This window comes from Petaurus breviceps, unplaced genomic scaffold (genome assembly GCF_028583685.1).
Source record: "Petaurus breviceps papuanus isolate PSGF00001 unplaced genomic scaffold, PetGlider_PUasm1.0 207, whole genome shotgun sequence".
NCBI classification, from domain to species: domain Eukaryota; kingdom Metazoa; phylum Chordata; class Mammalia; order Diprotodontia; family Petauridae; genus Petaurus; species Petaurus breviceps.
In genome coordinates, this window is record NW_027185850.1 from 28103041 (window position 1) to 28125123 (window position 22083).

Genomic DNA, 22083 nt, shown 5'->3' on the forward strand with positions numbered 1-22083 from the left:
AAGCATCTCGGGCTAAAGGAGCAGTTACTATGGGTTGTCATAAGACAGCTTGGCCTTGGTCTTAGCCCTGAAGGATTTGGGTGGTTGATTGAGTCAGCAGATATTGGGGGGGGGGGGGGGGGTTGGCCCACAAAGAAATGAGCAGAGTCACTGAGGCAGGCCTTGGAAGAGGTTTGGGGTGGGGACTTTGTACACCTGCGCCCTCTGGTGGCCCCTGTGACAGCTCCCAAGTTGTTGATGCCTGCATTCATCTGGTTTAAAGGAAAACTCATTCACAATGTCAGACTCAAATCTGGGCTGGTCAAGTCCCATCTCTCTAGTTCAGCAGTTTCTTCCTCCTCTGATCCTTGATCTTTTTCCCACTGGCAGGAGTGGTCATTAGGGGCTCCATCCATAGGCCCCCTGCAATCCTCCCTCTGTCCCTCCCTCTCTCTTTTATTATCAGAATGGGCTTCCAGTATTTCCTGGTGCTGAGGACCTGGACCTGTTGGGTCTCCCTACTTCAGGATCTGTGGTGGCATGGCTTGGGGTATCCCATCTGTATGTGGGGAGGTTTGAGAATGACCGTGACTGAGTAATCCATCCCCAGGAGGCCAGTGGTGAAGCCAGAGCAGGGTGCTTCTCATCATTGTTATGTATGGCATTCCTGTGTGTGTGTGTGTGTGTGTGTGTGTGTGTGAGTGAGTGAGATATCCTTGGTGGGGGCCCCCCCATCAGACTACAGACTGGAGCTGCTGTGTGTCCCTGGGTGCCTCGCACAGTGCTTTGTACATCCTTCGGGCGTGATGTTTTTTGTTGTGTCTCATGGGATTCTTTCTTGCCTTTCCCCTTTTGCAGCTGGCTCTCTGGCGTCACTCACATCTGTAGCCCCCGGGTGTGGGCCTATTGCCTGCGCTATGTGTTCAGTGCCGCAGTTCAGGAAAGGTAAGTGAGGTTTTTCCTGTGATCTGTCTTTAATTACCAAATGTTTGTAGACAGAATTTGTGTTGGAAGTGACCTCAAATGGCCTGATCCACCCAGGTCACTCCCTTCATACAGAATGGTGCTCTAGAGTCTGGAGAAGTCACACCTTGTGTTCTTCAATCTAACATGTTAAGGAAAGTTAGGAGAGAAGTTAATTTGTCTACTTAGAACAGGAGCTTCGGCTTATGTATTGGAGCCAGGTACCTCATGGTTCGTGCAGCTGTGGGATGGTGAAGCCGTGGGCCTGCTGCAGAAGCCTGCCGCTTCCCGTCCCAGACCTTCATCCAGCTTGCCTTTTATGCACACTTGGCAGAGGGGCCGTGTTTACTGGCTGGTCAGTTTTTAGATACTTAGTCTCTGGACCATTGATTTTCACTGATTAAACTTCCATGTGAAATTATCATTCTCAACATCCGTGTCCTTTTTTCCATTCATTTTCTAATTTTTGGCCCCAACAGGTTATTTAAATTGTTCCAGATAGAGTTGTTTTAGTTATACACAAAATCTTTTTCTTGTTTTTGTTTTAATTTTCCCTCAGGTTTTATCTTTGCTCTAACCAGTTAACAGTGTAACTATATAGATGAGTGAGTTGGGAATGAATCCCACGTCAGGAAGAAGTTGTTTCCTTATCTGTTAATGTATCGGTGTTGGGTTTTTCTGTGTGTGAGATATTAGTGTTTGCCACGTCCAACACCTTGAATTAATTTCTTTTTCTAAATTAAATCTTTTTTGTTACATTTTAAATTCCACACTGTCTTTCTCCTTCCCTCCCTACCCTGATCTAGAGTAGGCCACCATTTGCCATGGCCAAAGGATTCCTCACCAAGAGGCCAGACTTCAGTGATGTGTCTGTCTGGACTTAGCCAGGATGGTCTTTGAAATGCCATTAGTCTGTTGCCAGGACCATACATTGATTCAATTTCACCTATTTGAATTTGCCTCATATGTAATCTGTTTTGTAGCACAGGGGCCATAAGCTAAGTGTCCTGAAGTTAAAATGCTTCCTTTACTTGTAACTGTGCGAAAAAACTTGGGGAATTTAGTGGACTAAGAGATTGATTATATAAGTATTTGATCCACCAAGGCAACCGCCAAAACTAGCGTGGTCTTAGGTCAGTTGAAGAGGGCCAGAGTTCTCAGAACAAGGGGTAGCCAGTCCCTTCATCCTCTGCCCTGGTCTGGCCCCAACTGGGTGGGGTATGCAGGGCCAGGCTAGGAGAAGGCCATGAGAGAAGAGCAAACCATTAGTTGTAGCAAAGACCTGATGGAGCAACAGGGGACGTTGAGCCTAGAGTGGCACAGACTAGGCCAGGATGGAATGGCTGTCTTCATTGTCTGGGGAAGGGAGATTGGACTGGGACCATTGGGCCACTGGGCACAGTTGTAGAGAGACAAAATTAGGGTGAGTGTAAGCAAAAGCTCCCTGACCCGTTTAGCCCCAAATGTGCCTGAAGGACCTGTGGTTTGTCCAGTCATGGGATTTGGGAGCTGGGCAAGGCCTTAGAGAGAACAGATGAAGGAGCTAAGGCTCCAAGAGGCTTTAAAAGTAATTTGTATGTTCTTTTAATCATTTTATTACTGAAATAAGGAGATTCAAAATAATTTGTGATCAGCTACATGAATGATATTTTTTCATCATCACCATCATCATCATAGACCATATTTATTATTAGGTTTAAAAATGTTAGAATTATATATAGTTTTCTTGGGGTATATGAGATTTGGGTGTGGTATGAATATGAGTGGATACATGGATGCCCAACAGGCCTAAAAAGGCAAGCTTCCAACTGGGCCTTTACTGCAGTTTTAAGTTGCTGCTATTTACGCATTTATTTTTTTTTATTGTTTATATATATATTGCTTTTTAGAGAGGGGAAGGTAGGGCAGTTGGGTTTAAGTGATTTGCCCAAGGTTGCACAGCTAGTTTTGTGTTCATTGTCTGAGATCAGATTTGAACTCAGGTCCTCCTGACTCCAGGGCTGGTGCTCTATTCACTGCACCACCTAGCTGCCCCTATATTTTACTTTTAAGTTGCTGTTATTTAGCATATTTTAAAAGACCTATTGAATAATGTTGGTCGAATAAATTAGTCATGAAGAGTGTGATAAGTATGCAAAAATCCACCTTAAGCTTTAATTAATGACTGTATTCAGTCAGTCTTATTCAATTGGGTAACTTCTGTGGAAGTTTTTAAAGTATGTTTTCAACATACTAAATTAATTCTCATCACGTGGCCTGTTATTTGTAGAGTTTTTTCCGAATCTGGGAGCTTCATCATTATTCTCTACTCCCTGACACACAAGGAACCTGAATTTTATGAGTGCGTTCTTCAGAGTGGCCAGGGAAGTGACCTCCGCTTTCAGTTACTAACCAACAAGGAAACCTTGCATCTTTTCAAAGTAAGTGCTTTGGTTACTCAGCATTGTTGTTGGCCAGTCATTTTAGTCATGTCCAACTCTTCCTGACCCCATGTGGTGTTTTCTTGGCAGAGACACTGGAATGGTTCACCATTTCCTTCTCTAGCTCATCTTATAGGTGAGGAAACTGAGGCAAATGGGGTGAAGTGACTTACCCAGGGTCACCGTGTCACTTGGTATTTATGGTAGTTTAGCAACATAAACCTGATGTTTTGACCTTTTAGAAATCTCTTTGGTATTAAATCAGTGTTCTTGTCTATTCAGGACTCATTGCATTATTGCTAAGCCAGTCCATTTGTAATAGCTTTAATAGCCCTTCAGGTACATGGCTTGAGGCCAGAACAAAGGGCATTGTTGAGGCCAAGCTCCATAGACCCTAGACTTGGCTCATCTGAAAGTGGACCAGTGACACACGAACGTCTGGCAGCCTCTGTTTTGTGGACAGGCCTTCGTTGCCCCACCCTTCTGCTCCTTTGACAGTGTTGGAATATTTTCTATCAAATTGAAGGAATTGAAATTTTTTTCACTTAGGTACATGTGTAACTTAAACCCTCACAGACCAAAGCAGTGTCTAGTTAAAGTGCGCATGGAAGAAGAGCTAGGAGTGGTGGACAAGGTGGCAGCAGCTGCCAGCCCAGAGGAAAGCTGCCCAGCTTCCACATCCCTCCTTTAGCAAGAACCCGAAATTGGCCCCCTGACCAACAAGAAGCTGTAACAAGTGACTTCTTGGCCCTGACACTGCACAGAAAGTCCATGTGAAACAATCCATGGAAAATAGGAAAGGGGATAACTAGCAAATCCAGTGCCAGTGCAGGCCAGCAAGCCCACGGGCAGGCCCAGAGCTCTGTGGTCCAGAAGCAGCCAGAGTGCGGGCTCTGCTGAGAGAGCCTCAGGGTGGATGTAAACTAGTAACAGAACTGCTGAGCAGTAGCAGCTACCATGGCAGGCATGGGGAGGGCCCAGCATTCTGTCCTAAGATGCTTTAGAGGGCCCTAAAAGGCCAGGGTTTGTAATCTCAAAGATACAGTGGGGCCTAGCCTGAGGAGATGAAAGTCTGCCCAGGAGCCCAGGACACCCCAGGTGAGACCAAGGAGGATTGATGTCCCACCCAAAAGTGTAGCGGGGCAGAGCCTGGCCACAGCACAAAGCTCTAGGTCAAGAACTAAAGCTGGAAAGAGGAATGAATCCAAGCAAACGCTGTTCAGCATAAAGAATTATTGAAAATCTGGGCATCCTCAAAACAGGAGAGGATAACTCCCTAAAAACTGCATGTAGAGACTTGAAGGAAGCACAACATGGATCCCTAGAGGAGGTGAAGCAAGAGAAATATCTGAAATAGAAACTCCTAAGGTGAGCATTAGAACAGAAAGTAGTAAACTCTATCCATGTTCTGGACTCCTGGAAAACGAGACCAGACCCCCCCGAGATCTCTGAAACAGCAAGCTCTATTCCAACACCATCAAAAGAGCACAAAAGTCAAAGACAATTCCAGCGACATGTTAGCCAAGACCATGACCTGGAAAGCATATCAAGGAGAGAAGACTTTCAAATCATGGAGCTTCCGGAAAACTATAGTTTTAAAAAAGCCTGGGCAGCATATGTCAAGAATTCACATGTTCAAGTTGTCCAGATCTCACAGAACCAGAAGACAAAGTGAAGACAGAATATGTCAAACACACATGCGTGCAAGTACACGTGCATGCATTCCTATGCCCACACACACACACACACACATATTTATAAATGCACACATAGACACAGAATACATGTACATACTCAGTGCACACAGTATACACACATACATATGTGCTTGCATGCTCACACACACACATTCTAATCCTTTGTAATCTCACTTCTAACATCATCCATCACTTGACTGAAACTGCCATCTCCAGAGTTACCAATGGTCTTTTAATTTCCGGATTTAAAGGCCTTTTCCTTGACCTTTCTGCAGCCTGCAGTGCTGTTGACTGTTCTCTCTTTGGAGATAAGTCCTCTCTGGATTTGTGTGACAGAGATCTCTGTTTGACCAACCCTTTCCAGGCTTCTTTGCTGGCTCACCACCTTTCTCCCAGCCCTTACCCCAAGATTCTGTCCCGGGCCTTCCCTCTCTCCAGTCTCTCTTGGTGACCTCATCTGCTGTCATGGGTCTCATTATCCACTCCATGCCCATGACTTCGAGGTGCCTGTATCCATTCCTCTTCTCTCTTGTGAGGTCCAGGCCTCTATCACCACCTGTCTTATGGAACTTTCAAGCTGAATGTTTCACAGATACCTGAAACTCAGCTGGTCCAAAACAAAACTCACCATCTGTTCTCCAGAACCCACTCCTCAACAGAACTGCCTATTTCTGTCAAGGCTGCTGCTGTCTTTGAGGCTCAGAACCTCCGTCCAACCTGGAGTCCTCACTCACTCTCCCTCACCTGATGTGTCCAGCTGGGTGCCCAATGTTATTGAAGGTACATTTGCCCCAGCCTCTCATAGCTGTCCCCTCCTTCGCACACGCGCATGTGCACACACACACACACACACTCACACACACACACACACACACTCGCACGCACGCACACACACGCATTCACACACACACTCGCACTCACGCACGCACACACACGCATTCACACACACTCACACGCGCACACACACACACACTCGCACTCACGCACGCACACACATGCATTCACACACACACTCACACACATACGCGCACACACACACTCACACTCACACCCCCCCCCCCCATATTGATAGCTTCCATCCAAGTTCAGATCCTTGTGTTCTTGCCTGTCCTTTTGTACGTACCTCCCAGTTAGTCTTCTTATCTCCAGTCTTCCCTACATTTGCCAAAGTACAGGTCAGACCATGTCACTGCCTTACTTAGTGAACCTCAGTGACCTCCTGTTACCTCTAGGATCAGATGCAAACTTTTCACCAAGCATTTAAAGCCCTTCACAACCCGGCTCCCTGCCACTCACTCTTCCAGCCTTTGTACGTTATTTCTGGCCCAACACTGTACATGCACCCTATGATCTTGCCAAAATGGCCCCCTTCCATCGCCTCTCCTGCCCTTTGCCCAGGCTGGCCTCCCCCATGCCTGGAAGGTGTTCGCTCCTCACCTCCTACAAGTCATCTCTTGTCTCTGGCAGAGCTCATCTCAGGCACCGCCCTCTCTATGGAGATGCCTCATGTGCCCCAAAGCTGGTGGAACCTCCTCCCAGAAATGACTCTTTATGGACTTGTTTACATAGTTGTCTCCCCAAGAGCACAGGGGTCTCTTTTTATCTGGAATCTCTAGTGCCTGACACAGTATCTGGAGATCTCTATGAAGACACTTGTCTATGGGGATCCCTGGGGTCACCTCATAGACCTTGTAGAAAGAAATTTGGAAGTTCCTTGTTGGTCAAGTTACGGGGAATGATTTTGAGTCACATTTTAAGTGACTTGTTTCTACTTTGAAGCCATTTGTCATTTCCATGTATTTTGCTTAACCCCATGCTTGCTGACATGTAGCTTTAGAATTATGCAGATCAATTGTCATTTTAATTCATTGTATTATATATTGGGGGGGTGTTCCTTCTTGGAACAAATGGATCAAGAAAAAATAGTTGTGTTTACTCAAATCGGGTCAGTTCCTTCCCCTTCCTCTTTTTCCTCCTTTGCTCTGTCTTCTCTCTGTCTCCTCTCTTTCTCCCTCTGTCAGTGTCTCTGTGTCTCCTGCTCTCTCTCTGTCTCTTTTTCTCTCTGTGTGTCTGTGTCTTTCCGTCTCTGTCTTTCTATCTCTCTCTCTCTGCTCTCTCTCTCTCTCTCTCTCTCTCTCTCTGGCTCTCTGTCTCTGTCTCTCTTCTCTTATTTCTGGGTGGCAGGTAGGTACATGACTGCTTTGATTTCTCAGAGCCAGATCAAGGCTGGGGCTCAAGGGTGACAGTGAAGCAGGAATGCTTGTCTCCTTGTAACCTTTTTGTGGGAGGGGGCACTCCATTGGTCATTTGGATGCCAGCCAGAAAATCGATAATTCCAGGAGATGTGGACCTGATGGCGCTTCTGTTCCCCTAACACCTCTGACTTGTCCGTTTCAGAATGTTGAGCCTTCCCAGAAGAGCTCTCTCCAGTTTGAACTGAGCCCAGAAAACCCAAGTGCAGAAGCAATATTCTTTAACCAAGTCTCCAGGAATCATGCTATGAAGAGGTAAAGGATGCTTTTTTAGTTACCATGATATTAAGATTTCATATTGAAAAGTTAAAACCTCAAATTTCTCATCTTTCCTATAAATATTTCTGGGGAAAATACCCCCCTTGTAGCTGTTTTATGAATATTTCATCTCTATACCTTTGTCTGTATGGAGATTTCTCTTGACAGAGTGTAAGCTCCTAGAGGGCAGGCACTTGTGTCCGGTCCTTAACCCCTGGCCCACAGAGACTTAGCAAATGCTCAGTGAAAGATGCATGGATTGACTGAGAAAAAGGCTTTGGAATGTGCCTTGCTGATCAGAATAGGCATGGATGGATAGTTCTTGCTTAAGTCTTTAGCATCTAAGTTTACAAAGCACTTTCCTCACCACAGACTTGGGTGTATTAATTCATACCTCTCTTTTACAGACATGCACACAGTTTACACGACTTGCCCAGGGTCATGTAGTCAGTATGAGTTAGAGCTGGAATTCAAACCCAGGCTCATCTCAGTCTCAATTTAAGTTCCAGGTTCTTTCCACTATGTTTTTTTTTTTTTTGCCTTTTTGGAGGGCAGTTGGGGTTAAGTAACTTGCCCAAGGTTATGCGGCTAGTTTTTTTTTGTGTGTGTGTTCAGTGTCTGAGGCCGGAACCGAATTCGGGTCCTCCTGATTCTGGGGCCGGGCGCTTTGCTCACTGCGCCACCTAGCCGCCCTTTCCACTACATTTTTTTTTTTTGGTGTTAAATATACTCTTTCAGTTTGATTAGGAAATTACGGGACTGCCTTTTACCTTGTTGTGTCCTTAGCAGTCCTTGGCACACAGTAGATGCTTAATAAATGCTTGCTGACTTGCCTTCTTTAGCAGGTTCCGGAAGGTCTAGTAAGGCCTCTTTCCCGGTTCTTTGACTATAACCTGCACCTGGTCCTTAGGCCTCTTAGTACTAATCCTACTATTTACAGTGCATGGTCGTGGGAGAGGATTTCTTGCTGCTTGTTTGCTGGTCTTGCCTCTGGAGACCAGAACATGCCCATGTGTGGCTGATCGCTCTTTTTAATCTCCTTCCAACATCAGGGCTTCCCAGAAGTCCCCGGGGCAGCAGCTCTCTGTAAGTGACCATGACTCCGGAGTGGAAGATGAAGATTTGTCCCCAAGACCAGTTCCTAATCCTCACCCAGTGAGTCAGAAGGTATTCTGGCAGGATGTGGGGCTGGAGCCCTCCTAGCTGGAAAGCTAGGGCCCAGAGAGCAATAAAGAAGAGTCCAGGGCTTTGTAAGGGCAGAAGCTTTAAGCACGGTGTGTCCCTTCCACATCCTTATCTCATCATTGCTACCGCTCCCGTGGAAGCAGGGCTTCTGGTTTTTGTGACCTTGGACAGGTCATTTCACCTCCGTGGTCCTCAGTTTCCTCATCTATAAAATGGGAATGGTAATACTGGCAATATCGATGTCATGTGGTTCCTTGAGGAAAACCCTTAAAAGAGCTACAAAGATGGAAGCTGAGGCAGAGAGAGATGGAAGGAAGGGGCATAGGTTTTCTCTAGAGAATGCAATGGGTGTGGGCCTCAACACTGGCGTGAGGTTTAGATTAAATTATCCCAGGGAGAAATGGATTCTGTTTTACCTTCTCAGCAGCATCACTCTGGTGGCCACTTCTTGGCCTTGATGAAGGCAGGCCTGGTGTCCAGTGACCCCGTCCTGAGGGAGGGCCCTTCACTTAGACCATGCCAACCTCTAGTCCCTTAAGGATGTACTAGCTGGGGTTTTGTGCTTAGTGACTGACTGTCCTTAAAAAAACGATCAGTTCTATCTCCACTCACCCCCCTTGCCCATTTTTATTTCCAGGTATCTACCATCCATCCTTCAGTTCCTGAGCTCTCTCTGGTTTTGGAAGGTAGTTTCATAGACTCAAGCCTGCCACCCAGTGATAAGAAAAGGGCTGATTGCAAAACCACCCCTTCGCTGCTGCGGTATCCAGGACAGATGAGCTCATTTCCTCAGCATTGTGATGAGAAACAGAGCCCCATTCATGACGCTGAGGAGCCTCGTTTGGGGCGGCTCCCAGGAGCCCCTTCTATATCTCCCAGAGAAAAGCAGTCTCCTCCCCAAGGCCGAGCTGGCCCCCCCGACCAGGAGTCCTTCAGGGCCACTTTGCTCATCTCCACCATCTCCCTCAGGGCTCCCCAAGCTGTTGTCTCCTGAGGCATCAGTGCAGAAACCAAAACAGTCTTCTGAAAACTGTAACGCTTACTCAGATACGGACACATGGCAAAGGGCCCTTCCTGTACCATGCTCCATGCTGCATTCCAGGCAGGTTTCTCCTTCACCACAGTGGCTCCCCCACGGCTTTGCTCTTTCACCACAGAATCTTGGCAGGCCCACAGAACTTCAGGGGCCTGCTCCCCCAGCACCATCTTACTGCCCCACTAATGTTTGCAGCTGCTGTCAACATCATGGACATCTGCAGTGTGGTGGCATAAACGTTTGGTCAGGGATACATAAACCTGGGCCCTTTCAGGAAAGCCAGGCTAATGCTTTTCAGGATGGTGCCTATCCATTTCATCCAAATGCCTGTCCAGCTCTGTGCCATAATCCAGTAAATTCTTCAGGCAGCCATATGATGCAGAGACAGCAAGGGAGCGTGGGAAATTGTAGCACTTTAGACTTATCACCTGTGGGGAGACTTGCCTCCTACTCCAGTAATCTACAGCCTTGCCCAACATGCATGTCCACACCCAAGATGCAAGCTGATGATGGAATGATGGGATTATCTCCGGATGCCTACAGGTTCCTTAAAGAGCAAGACCGACAATTGAAGTTAGTTCAGGCTCAGGTTGGTTTGGTGTTATTTTATAATCAACTTCTCTAGAAAATGAATGCATGTTGTCCTTTGGGCCTTGTGTTTTTGTTTTTAAGGGATACCAATGTCTTTGGCTTCACTTAGAAGAGTTGGGGACCTGAAGGAAAAATGTTTAAGATTTGTTTCAAATTTTGAATATTCTGACTAAACACATATCCTCCCTATTCTGGGTACCATGTGTTATGCAGAGTATTCCATGGAGGTCAGCTGAGGTGGTCAAGGTTCTTGAGCTCATGTTTTATGGGGATGGGTTGAAAGAACTGGGACTGTTTCCTAGGGAGAAAGAAGACCTCTGGAGATGTGATACTTATCTTTAAGTATTTCAGCCTTTTTAAAATGGCTCCATATTGGGTGCTGGGGCTATAAATGCCCAAGTTCCTGCCCTGTAGCAGCTTACATTTCCTTAAGGTGACCAAGCACCTTGAGGGATGGTGGCCATCCAAGGGAGCTTTGGCTCAAGTCTTTTTCCCAAGCTGGGCAAGCCCTGCCCTTGTGGGGGATAGCTGGATGGATCGGAGCCTGGTCTAGGGCTGCCTAGAGAGAAGGCAGAGTTCACTCAGGTGAGCCCAGGTTGGGCAGTTCTGCACCATGGTAGGTCCTGTTGGTGAGTGGATTGAGTTTCCTGGGATGGGCAGGCAGGATTTCTGAAGGTCCAGGTCTTGAGGGTCACCCAGGTAGGGAGTCGGGCAGTGGCAAAGGAATATGTCAAGGTATTTTTCCTGGCTAACAGTTGAAGGGCTGCCATATGGAAGAGGAATTAGGTTAGGTCTGCTGGTCCCTGAGGACACCACCAAGAGTAATGGATGGAAAGGAAGGGATAAGCATTTATTAAGGGCCTCCTCTGTACCAGGGGCTGTGCTAAGCACTTTGCGAATACGTCATTTCAATGGGAATTGACAAAGTGGTAGATGTGGCTTGACGTCCTGAAAATCTTGCTTACGATGATAGTAGAATGCTCCCGGACCCCTCTGCCATGGGGCGCTTGTGTCCTTCTGGTGAGAAGCTCCTGGATTGCCCCTTGACAGTCTGCTTGGAGAGGGGTGTGGTAGCTTTGATGGCCTGTGGAGTCTCCCCCAAACTGGAGAGTCTGCGCTTCCTTGATTTTGCTACAGCAAACACATAGTATTTTCCTCCTGGGGTAGGTTTTGGTGGGAGTCCAGAGGAAAGAAATGATAAAAGAAAGCTAATTTAAAGATTGACCTGTGCCAGCTCATATTAGAAAGGTGCACAGTGATAATGGACCTTGGGGAAGAGAAATCTGGTGATAACTTAAAAAAAAAATTTAATAGGCTGAGTCATCATTATTGACACAATCCATTAAAGTCATTAAAACAAAGCAAAAGTCTTACCAAATCTAAAAAGCTTTAATATGAGATAGTCTTCATTCTGCAACCAAATTCATGATGGTATTATTAACCATACTCATTGGTACAGAAATGTTCTTGACTTGGCATGTGTTGGTGCTGCCAGCCCTTCCTCCTTCTGCCTCTAGCTCTTTGCCCAAGGGGCCCCCCAGGTCTGGGGTGTGCTCTGTCCTCACTTGCCCCCGTAGGATCCCTAACTGGGCTGAAAGCACAGCTCAGGGACCACGGCCTCCTCAGGCTTTCCTTGACATTGCACAGAGGAACCTGGGCCAGATATCAAGATGAGAGCCAGTGCTGAGGCAGCCAGGCAGCTGGGGCAAGGGAAGAGGGAGTGAGAAAGGGGGGCCAGGTAACCATTTGTCAGACATGTTGTGGGGCTGCTGAGTCTCTGAATTCTGTGATCCCCCAGTTATTAGCACTCACTGTCGTGAAGTGACTTTGTATTTATTTGTATATGTGGTCTTAGTCCTCCAGCAGAACGTAAGCTCCTTGAGGGCAGGCCCCTATTTGTTTTCCTAGCACGAGTACAATGACTTAGCATAAGTAGGCACTTACATGTTTGTTAAACTGAATTCATATGTGTAGGAGACAGAATATTGGACTTGGAGCTGGTTGCCCCAGGTTCTAATCCCAACTCCTTGTGGGGATGATCCTCATCAAGCTGCTTCTCAATCCATTTCTGCCTCTAGAATACAAGCATTGGTCTAAACAAACTCTAAGACTCCTTCTAGCTCTAAAACCTGTCACCTATGTAAGCGTGTTTGGATACAGGCTCATGGTATCAAGGAATCGGAGACGTTTCTTTGTGGGTGAATCTTTTTTTTTTCCTGGACCATCCTAGGATCAGGGACCTGTCCATTAGGACTTGCTCCATTGTAGATGGGCGTCTTCTCGCCAACTTGGATTGGCTGTGGTATTGAGAAGCTAGGGGACTAGGCCAGGTCCTGAGAGTCAGCATGGTGCAGACATAGGACTGTGACCTGGGTCTTCCTGCCTCTGAGGCAGATTCTTTCCACTCAGCCCTTTCGGGTAAAATAAGGACAGATATTAAATTCTTTGTCATTCCAGCCTCTCTGTAGAAGCCCAACATGATTATATTCTCTAGTTATTGAAATTTATTCCGGGGGGAAAGAGTTGGGGTCATAGTCAAAATAAGGATAAATTCATGGCGCTGTGTTAAGCTGAAAGGCAGCTCACTGGAGTAGAAGCAACTGGTGGAGAATGAATGTGTTTCCTGGTTGGGCCCGCCTCTGAGAAGTGCTCAGAGCCTCAGCTTTTTCAGCCCTCAGACTCAGCTCGCCTTCCTGGCTAATTGGTCTGCTTTTCACCTGGTAGATTCAGCGTTTGTTAGAAGCGAAGTCTCCTCAGCCCGGCCCCAAGGAAGCCTGTGCTGATGGCACCGTGCAGGCCGAGCAGCAGGTAGAATTTGTTTCCATGGAAGCCCAGGCCCCTTCTGGCCTGCACCTGAGGAAGAGTGTGAGCATCGCTGTGAGCACAGGTAACTCCTCATTTTGTGGCTTGGAAGAGTCATTCTGAGTTGTCTGTACAATGTATCATGCCGAGATTTCCAGGTATGGAGTAAAAACAGGATGAGAAAGAGCCAGGGTCAGGATTTGTATCCAGGGCTGCAAACCTTCTGAGCACTGCAAGCTGGCTTGAATCTGCCTGGGTTATCCTCACTCCAAGCCCCAGGGGCTGGTGATGATGCCTTCTTCTCCCCTCACTCGGAATTATAGAATTTCAGCATTAGAAGAAATATCTCATGTCCAACTTCTATCTCTATGAGAATCTCCTCTTCCAACATCCCCAGCAAGTCACTCAGTCATTAAACATTTGTTAACCATCCTCTTCTTAGCCCCATCATGGGAATGTTCTCCAAGGGTTTGTCGCTGGTCCTCTCCATTCCACTTTCCCTCTTTCTCTGCCCTGGCTCAGACTCTGCCACTTCTGTGCAGCCTCCAACTCCTCCTTGGCTTAGTTGACCCCTGGGCATCTCACACTTCCTAGATTTGAGGCCATGCTTTAGGGATGGTGGCTTTCCTTCTTATTTTTCCTTATTTTTCTTTGGGGCTCCCCAGCCCCCCAGGACCTTGGGCTCAGTTTGGATCTCCCTTCTTCCCTCTCATACCAGTCAGACAGTCAGGGAGGCTTGGTGATTCCTCTGCAACATCCCTCACTTCTCTCCCCTTCTCTGTTCTCATGTGAGACTCCTCTCTGTGCCCTTGCCCTAGACAGGCCTGGGTCAGCTGAACTCCCTCAAGTACCTCCTTTAAGTCAGAGACAAAAAATAACCCCCCAAAACAATTCCCGTCCTCCAGGAGCTCACCTTCCCACAGGGAGACAGTGTGGTCGAGTTTCCAAGAAACAGGACAAACCAACTGAGGGGACTTTGGGGGGAGAGGGCACTAGAAGCTGGGAGGCTTGGGAGAGGCTGGGGGTCTCCTCGGCAGGGCTTCTTCCCTGTCCTCCGTCTTCGTCATCCTTGAGCTGGTTTTTACTGTCCTCTGGAGCTGGCCACACCACTTGGTCAGGGGCTTGCCTTCTGCCTCCCAAATAAGAGGCCCAACTCCCGCCTGGCATCCTGAGCCTTCTGCCGTCTGGGGCTGCCAGTCTGAAGCCAAAGGGCAGTGGAGAGAATGATGTCTTCAGATTCAGAACTGTATTTCCTGATCTGCCCTTTCCTGCACATGTGACCTTGGGCAAGTCCTATTCTTCAGGCCTTATAAAATGAGGTGGCTGCACTAGATGACCATGTTCCCACCTGTCTGGCTTCATCGCCTAGCTCTTCTGTGCTCCCAGGCAGTAGTAGAGAAATCACAGAGAGGAGGGGAGCAGGTCTTAGTGTTAATGGGCAGCGGAAATGATGGATGGAAGGGGGAACTGTTGCTGTCTTCTCATAGACACCCAGGAGTGGAGGTTGGGCAAGGCCTGTTTCATGTTGGCTGATCTGTCCAGGGCTGCAGCAGGACTCCATGATGGCCCAGCCTCCTGACCTTATGCACATGCACACGTGTGCTCCAGGGGCCATGGAGACTATGTTCTTGGTTCCTGGTCAGCTCAGGAGGGTCTGGCTCGACAATGGGTATGGCAGGTTGAGGGCCTCAGGGCTCAGGCTTAGTTTGTGGCAAGTTTTTCTGGTCCTGGCTGAAACTCGGTCTGAGCAGCTGGCATGGTGGATATGGTGACTGAAGGTGGCATGTGGACCAGAAGAATTTTATAGCCGAGGCTTGGTGGGGGGGGGGCACAGTAGCAGGGGACCTCATAGGGCTTCTTCCCATCCTTCCTTCCTGGATCTGGTGAGAGGCCCAGGGGCCCGGGCTGTCCTGCCAGGGGGCATGTAGTCCTAAGCCAAATGGGCTGTTGGCGATGGGCCTCACACTTACTTATTCAACATCCTAGGACCTGGGGTGGCACATGGATATTGTCCCTCCATAATAATACCTTTAGAAGGATAACTTAGAGGCACCATGGTGGACAGAGCTCCCTGGACTTAGCCCAGGAAGACCTGAGTTCAAATCCAGCCTCAGACGCTAACTGGCTGTGTGACACTGGGCAAGTCTGTCTGCCTCAATTTCCTCAACTGTAAAATGGAAATGATAATAGCACCCACCTCCCAGGTTTGTGAGTAGTTATTACTATGAATTTTTCTGAAAGTTGTTCAGAATTTGTTAAAAAGAAATACAAAGTAGTAGATGAGTTCAGAAAGTTAAAACACATCAGCCGTTTGTAAGCTTTAGCTTTCACGACCACAGGTGGACTGTTGAAGGTATCACTTTGTCCTGGCAAACATTCTGTGGACTCGGTGTAATTGCATTATGAAGATGATGCTCCAAGGGAAGGTTCTCAGGGCCAGTCATGTCTTTTTATCCCAGGGGCCAGCTTGTTTTGGGACTCGCCAGGTGAGAATCGAGAGCCTTTGGCTTCGCTGAAACAGGACGACTCCAAGCTTTCAAGTGGAGACATCCATTTGTCGGTGGATATCGGTAATGAGGTGACGGATCCCACAGGCATGGCATCGTCATTGAAAGCAGTCGATATTCCGAGTTTTGACGAGAGTAGCCATGTTGTTGGACAAGAAGCGAGCCCCTCCTCAGCTTTGTCCAGGTGAGGCTGTGATGAAGCATGTTCCTTTGCCTTCCTACTTGACCCCTCTGTTTCTAAGCCACTGGTTGGTGTCTGAGAACACTTCTGCGGTCCGTGCCATCCCAAGGTGGACCCTCGAGGTAGAGGTCTGGGGAGGGAGCAGAAAGGAGCCCATAGAGGCACTCACCGCATGACCATGACTGAGTTACTGTACTTTGCTATTGAGGGCCTCAGTTTCCTCATCTGTGAGATAGCCTCATAGCATTGTTGTGAGGAAACTCATAACTTGACCCAAATGTGAATTGTTAAAACAAATATGAGAAACAAAATCATCTTTGGCCCTTGGGGAGGTAGGATGGATACAGAGATGTATAGGGATGGTAATATTTAGATGGCATTTTAAAGTTGGCAGAGCTCTGTACAAGCATCATCTCACGTGATCCAACCACTCTGTGAGATAGGTTCCATAGCTGTTATCCCCATTTTGTAGATGAAGAAACAGACTCATGAGGTTAGCTGGGTTGTCCGTGGCCATGTGGTTAGTAACATCCTGGGGGCAGGATTTCAATCCAGGACTTTGTGACTTGGAGCCCAAGGCTCTGTCCACTGCACTGCTGTGCATGGGGACAGCCAGCCCAACACATGGGGAGGAAGCCTTCACTTTGGTGGGGGTGGGCTTCATGGAAAGAGGAATTCCTGTGCTGGAGGACCTTTGCCCCATCTCCCTACAGAGGCCTTGACTTCCAGCACAGCTTCTTGCCTAGTGAGGTTCTTATTGGGTCTTTTCCCACAGATTCTTCTGAGTGTTCCGTCGGTGCTCAGGCCCCACTGAGAAGCCTGTAGCCTTTCCTGTTGAGGGGAATGTGCCAGGGCTTATGTTCTTTTTTTTTTTTTTTAAAGCACTCGGGGTTAAGTAACTTGCTCAAGGTTACACAGCCAGTTATTTCTGGGTGTGGTGATAAATATCTGAGCCTGGATTTGATCCCTAGGTTATCCCCACACTGGAACCAGTGCTCTTACTTGCTGAGCCACCTGGCTGCCCCTAAGCAATTGGGGTTAAGTAACTTGCTCAAAGTTACATGGCCAGGTGTTTCTGGGTGGGTGCTAAGTGTCTGAGCCCGGGATTCGATCTCCAGGTCTTCTCAACACTGGGGCCGGTGCTTACTCGCTGTGCTACCTGGCTGCCCCAAGGGCTTATGTTCTGAAGTCACAGCCTTGGAGAGTGTTAGTGGAGGAACTGTATTTGTGTGAAAAAAACCAAGATGGTTTTAAAAACTCAGAGAGGGTGAGGTGAGGTGAAAGGTGGTACTCTGAAGGGGAGGGGAAACCTACTGAGGCCCCATTAGTTCCCTCTGACTCCAGGTCAAAAACACTGGCATTTGTCTCTTATGTCAAGGCTTAGTCTTTGTATGGGATAATAGGGTGGGTTACCCAGAAGAAAAGATTTACATGTCTTCCCTCAAACTAGTGCCCGGCTGAAGGGCAGGAACTCTGCTGGTCTGCCTTACTCTGAGGCTTAGAGGCCAGCCACCTCATTTTACAAATGGTAAAACTGAGACCCAGCAGTAGCCTCCAGGACCAGAAGCCTGGGCCTCTGCCCTGTTTCCCACCACCACCCTCATCCATCAGCCTACAGCCCACAGGGACCCAGGAGCAGGGCTGAGAGATGGGGGTTGGGGGCTTTTGTTCTTTTCACATGACCCTGTAATAGACTCCCTACAGATAAGTAAACCACTTTTTTAGAGAATACTTGCTTGTAGCAATTAGATGAACATATCACGTTGGGTAACTGGGGAATGCAGCTTAATCATGTCATGGACCTCTGCTGAGAGGCAGGGGCAATTTCAGGCAGATCCTGGGGCCTTCTTACTTGGCATAATGTATGTGTGGAGGGACAGGAAAGAGTTCACATTGGCCTTATTTATCTTACCTAATTTGATCCTATAAGCTGTGGACCTTTTTCCAAAAGGAGCTAAGTCAACTCATACTCTCTTCAATTTGGATTATATATATGTGTGTTTTGTAACTTTAGAAATCTGTTCTGTAGTCTCATTAATAGAACATACTTAATTACTTCTTAGTAGCAATTAATCACCTGTATTGATTTCTAGGAGTGCACTTGATATCAGGGCACTGATGGGGTCCTTGCCGTGTGCCCAGTGTTGCCCGCACCTGTTTTGGGGGTCCCTGCTATGTGTACATTGATGGTGGTGACCCGCGATTGGCTCACTGCGCCATCTCTGCCTTCCCCAGGTGAAGGCAGACTCTGTAGCAGAAATTTCTCCATCCCAGCGCCTCCAGACGTGCCTGGTCCCCGTGGAGAAGTGTGCCTGCTGCATAGACTCTCTCGTTTTCCTTTAGAAGCCTTGCTTTGACAAGCGGACTGATGTTTGCCGTAGCTGGAATCACCTTTGGAATTTTTTCATCTTAAGTTCTCTTGAGGCTTCAAATATTTTCATTTTCTGACTCTTTCGTCCTTTCTTGTGAAACTCCAGCTTTTGCTTGCCAAGGCATGCAGCAAAACGTGCCTTTTGTATGTGTTGAGGGCATTCTGTTACCACACTCTGAGAAGCCATTGGACAGTGTACAGATATGCTTGTCTGTATGGGTGACAAGCCAGAAATGCCCCTCTGACACTCCATGGTTCCTGACTGCTGTGGCACCTTAGCTTCCCACTCCCCATTCCTTATGCTCTCCTGCACAGCCTGTGTTCAGTGATGAAGTGATGGGTCCTAGGGGCAGTTTCCTTACTATGCTGTTTGGAGGCGTTAGGTGCCCTGTGCCTGATTAAAGCACCTGGGGTCTGCCGGTCCTCAGGTCGGGCTTGTGTCCAGGACTGTTTGAGGGTTCAGATATTGTCACTGTTACCTCCTTTTCCACCCAATTTGAAGATCTCAGGGAGTCTTGCCTGTTCAGCCAAAGTAATTCCCAGCTAGAGCTGCACTGTCTGCTGGGGCACAACAAGATTGCTCCTTTCTGCCCCTCACTTCATTTGCTGTCCTGAAAACAACTTTGAGGGGGGTAGTAAGTTGATGGCAGAGCCCGTAGTGACAGTCATCGGTCCATGGCTCCCAGTCAGCCTCTCCAGGTTAGCATGTATTGAAAGACAGCAGTGTCTTCAGGGAGTATCCCTGGGACTGCCTTCAGCGATCGTGAAGATGAGCTTCCCCTTTGATATCTGGGTTATTGGATCTTGCATTTTGATTTGCTGGTGAGAATTGTGCCTCTGATTATTGTATAAAGTTGTGTCTCTTTTCTCTTGCTATATTCTCTGCCCAGCTTATCATTTCCTCATGTTCCTCTGCACTTATGGCTCCAGGTTGGAAACTTGTATCACAGGACAGAATTATGGGAAAACTAAGTATGTAAATGAGAGGATAGTAGACAGGAGACCTGGGTAGACCTGGCAAGGACCATGATCATTTAGTCTAATCCCATCACTTTACAGATGGGGAAACTGAGGCTCAGAAGCGAAGTGCCTTGTCCAAAGCCATATGACAGGAGCAGACAACGTGCCCTGGCTGGCCTTCACAGCCCGTTGTGACCCACCCTCTCTCCTCACAGTTGACCCTCCAGCACATACAGGGTGTCCTGGCTGTTCTCTCCCCATCCCCACCTCCTGGCGTCCTCCAGCCATCAGGTCCTCCTCGGTCCTGTCTGGAGCTCCTTGGTTAGTGTTGTGCACTGGCTGGGAGCTCCGGGGCGGCAGGAGCCCGCACATAGTAGGTGCCTTATAAAGAAGTTTATTGACTGAGCCAGGGTTTGAACCCAACATTGTCTAACTCCACATCTGCCAGTGTCTGCTGTGCTGCACTGCCACCTTGTGGGGAAAGTGTGACTTGTGCTGAGCCTGCCTCCCTTTGATAATGAGACTTCAGGCCGACCGGTGTCCAGCCAGCCTGCTGAGCGGCCTGACCGTTGCGGGAGGGGGAGTGTGCTAGACAACACCAGGGCTGTTGGGTAGGGCCACTTCCCCTTTTCTTTGCCCTTCTAGAGTCTGTGAAGCCTTACTTTAGCATAACCCTTCATGAGCCTTCTTTTCATTTTCAGCCCCTGGAGTCTCTTTGAACTACTGCTGTACATAGTGGTTCACTGTCACCCTGGTCCTTTGGGCCAATTCAGCACCCCAGTTCCTAGGCCAGGGCATGCACCAGGCTCCACACTGGAGGTACAGAGATGAGAAACCACAGCCCTTTCTGAGAGCTCATGGTTAAGGGGGGCCGTAATGGCCAGAGCTCAGGCAGGAACCAAGGTCCCTGCCACAGTGAGGACGGAGGCTCATTTGGGGGAGGGCTCTGAGAAGGCCTTGCTGTACATGCGGCCGGAGCTCAAGCAGGAACCAGAAGCCCTGCCACAGTGAGGACGGAGGCTCACTATATATGCGACAGCTGAGCTGAGGTTTTAGTAGGTGGAAATGTCCGGGGAGTTCTTCCAGGAATCAAGGGGTGGCTTGATTGAATGGCTAGAGGCAGAAGAGGCTAGGATAATGGAAGAATAAATGAAAAGCGTTTGTTATTAAGTGCCTTCTGTATGCCAAGGGGGAAGGAGAAAGGAACAAACATGTTTGAAGTACCTGCTATGTTCCAGGCACCATGCTAAACACTTTATAAAGGCCTCATTTGACCCTCATGACCACCCTGAGAAGGAGGTGCTGTTATTATCCCCGTTGTACAGTTGAGGAATCTGATGTGGATGTCAGTTAAGTGACTGCCCCAGGGTCACACAGCTAGTAAGTGTCTGAGGCTGGATTTGATGAATCTTCTTGAATCCAGGCCTGAGGCAGGGCTCTGTCCCCTGTGCCACCTCGCTGCCCAGTTCTCAGTCTACAAAACAACTTCTTGTTTTTTAAATAGTATTTTATTTTTTCCAATTATATATAAATACAATTTATTCATTAATTTATTTATTTTTGGTTTACAACATTCAGTTCCACAAGCTTTTGAGTTTTAAATTTTCTCCCCTTCTCTTTCCTCCCTCCTCTCCAAGGTGGTGTGCAATCTAATACATTTAGACTCTACATATACATTCATATTAAACTTATTTTCACATTAGTCATGTTGTGTAGAAGAATTATAACCAATGGAATGAACCATGAGAAAGAAGAAACAAAACAAAACAACAAGAAAGAAAGAAAATCGTATGCTTCAATCTGCATTCAGACTTGGTAATTCTTTCTCTGGATGTGGATAGCACTTTCCATGATGAGCCCCTTGGAGTTGTCCTAGAACCTTGCATTGCTGAGAAGAGCCAAGTGTAAAGATCATTTCTAACATTCGCTGTTACAAGATTTTGAGTTCCAGATTTTTCTCCTTTCCTCTCTCCCCTCCCCTTTTCCTAAAACAGTAAGCATTTTGATATGGGCTATATATGTGCAATCAATGTAAAACATATTTCCATATTAAGTCAGTTGTGAAAGAAGAAACAAACCAAAAGAGCAAGCAAAACTAAAAACACAAAAAACCACAGTGAGAAGAGTCAGCTTCTATCTGCGTTCCGACTCCCTCAGCCCTTTCTCTGGATGTGTGTAGCAGGTCCCATCCTGAGTCCTCTGGACTTGTCTTGAATCCTCGTATTAGTGAGAGGAGTTAAGGCCTTCACAGTTGGTCATGGCACAGTGTTCTCCTGGTTCTGCTCACTTCCCTCAGCATCAGTTGATGTAAGTCTTTCCAGGTTTTCCTGAAGGCTGCCTGCTCATCATTTCTCATAGTACAGTAGTATTCCATTACATTCATATCCTACAGCTTGTCAGCCATTTCCCAATTAATGGGCATCGCCTCAATTTTCAGTTTTTTGCCACCACGAAAAAGAGCTGCTATAAGTATTGGGGTGGCCAGGTAGCACAGTGAGTAAGAGCACCGGCCCCAGGGTCAGGATGACCTGGGGACCGAATCCGGGCTCAGACACTTAGCACCCACCCAGAAACACCTGGCCATGTAACCTTGAGCAAGTTACTTAACCCCAATTGCTTAGGGGCAGCCAGGTGGCTCAGCGAGTAAGAGCACTGGCCCCAGTGTCGGGATGACCTGGGGATCGAATCCGGGCTCAGACACTCAGCACCACACCCAGAAATAACTGGCCGTGTAACCTTGAGCAAGTTACTTAAACCCAATTGCTTTAAAAAAAAAATTAAGTATTTTTCTGCATGTAGGTCCCAATGAAATGACTCCTGAAGACCTCCCCTGTCCTAAAATTCTGACCCCATGACATTCTGCCTTTTAGAGATAAATGAC

General features: G+C 47.6%; 1 protein-coding gene across 1 annotated transcript in view; it reads left to right on the top strand.

Annotated features, from left to right (window-relative positions):
* LOC138165002 (SCL-interrupting locus protein-like) overlaps nt 1-22083 on the top strand; it is a 49509-nt gene that overhangs the window by 17621 nt on the left and 9805 nt on the right. The window contains 8 exon segments of the mRNA XM_069093048.1: nt 838-924; nt 3212-3362; nt 7457-7566; nt 8622-8736; nt 9392-9667; nt 9669-10379; nt 13106-13268; nt 15643-15874. Of these exon segments, the coding sequence (XP_068949149.1) occupies nt 838-924; nt 3212-3362; nt 7457-7566; nt 8622-8736; nt 9392-9667; nt 9669-10379; nt 13106-13268; nt 15643-15874 (1845 nt within the window).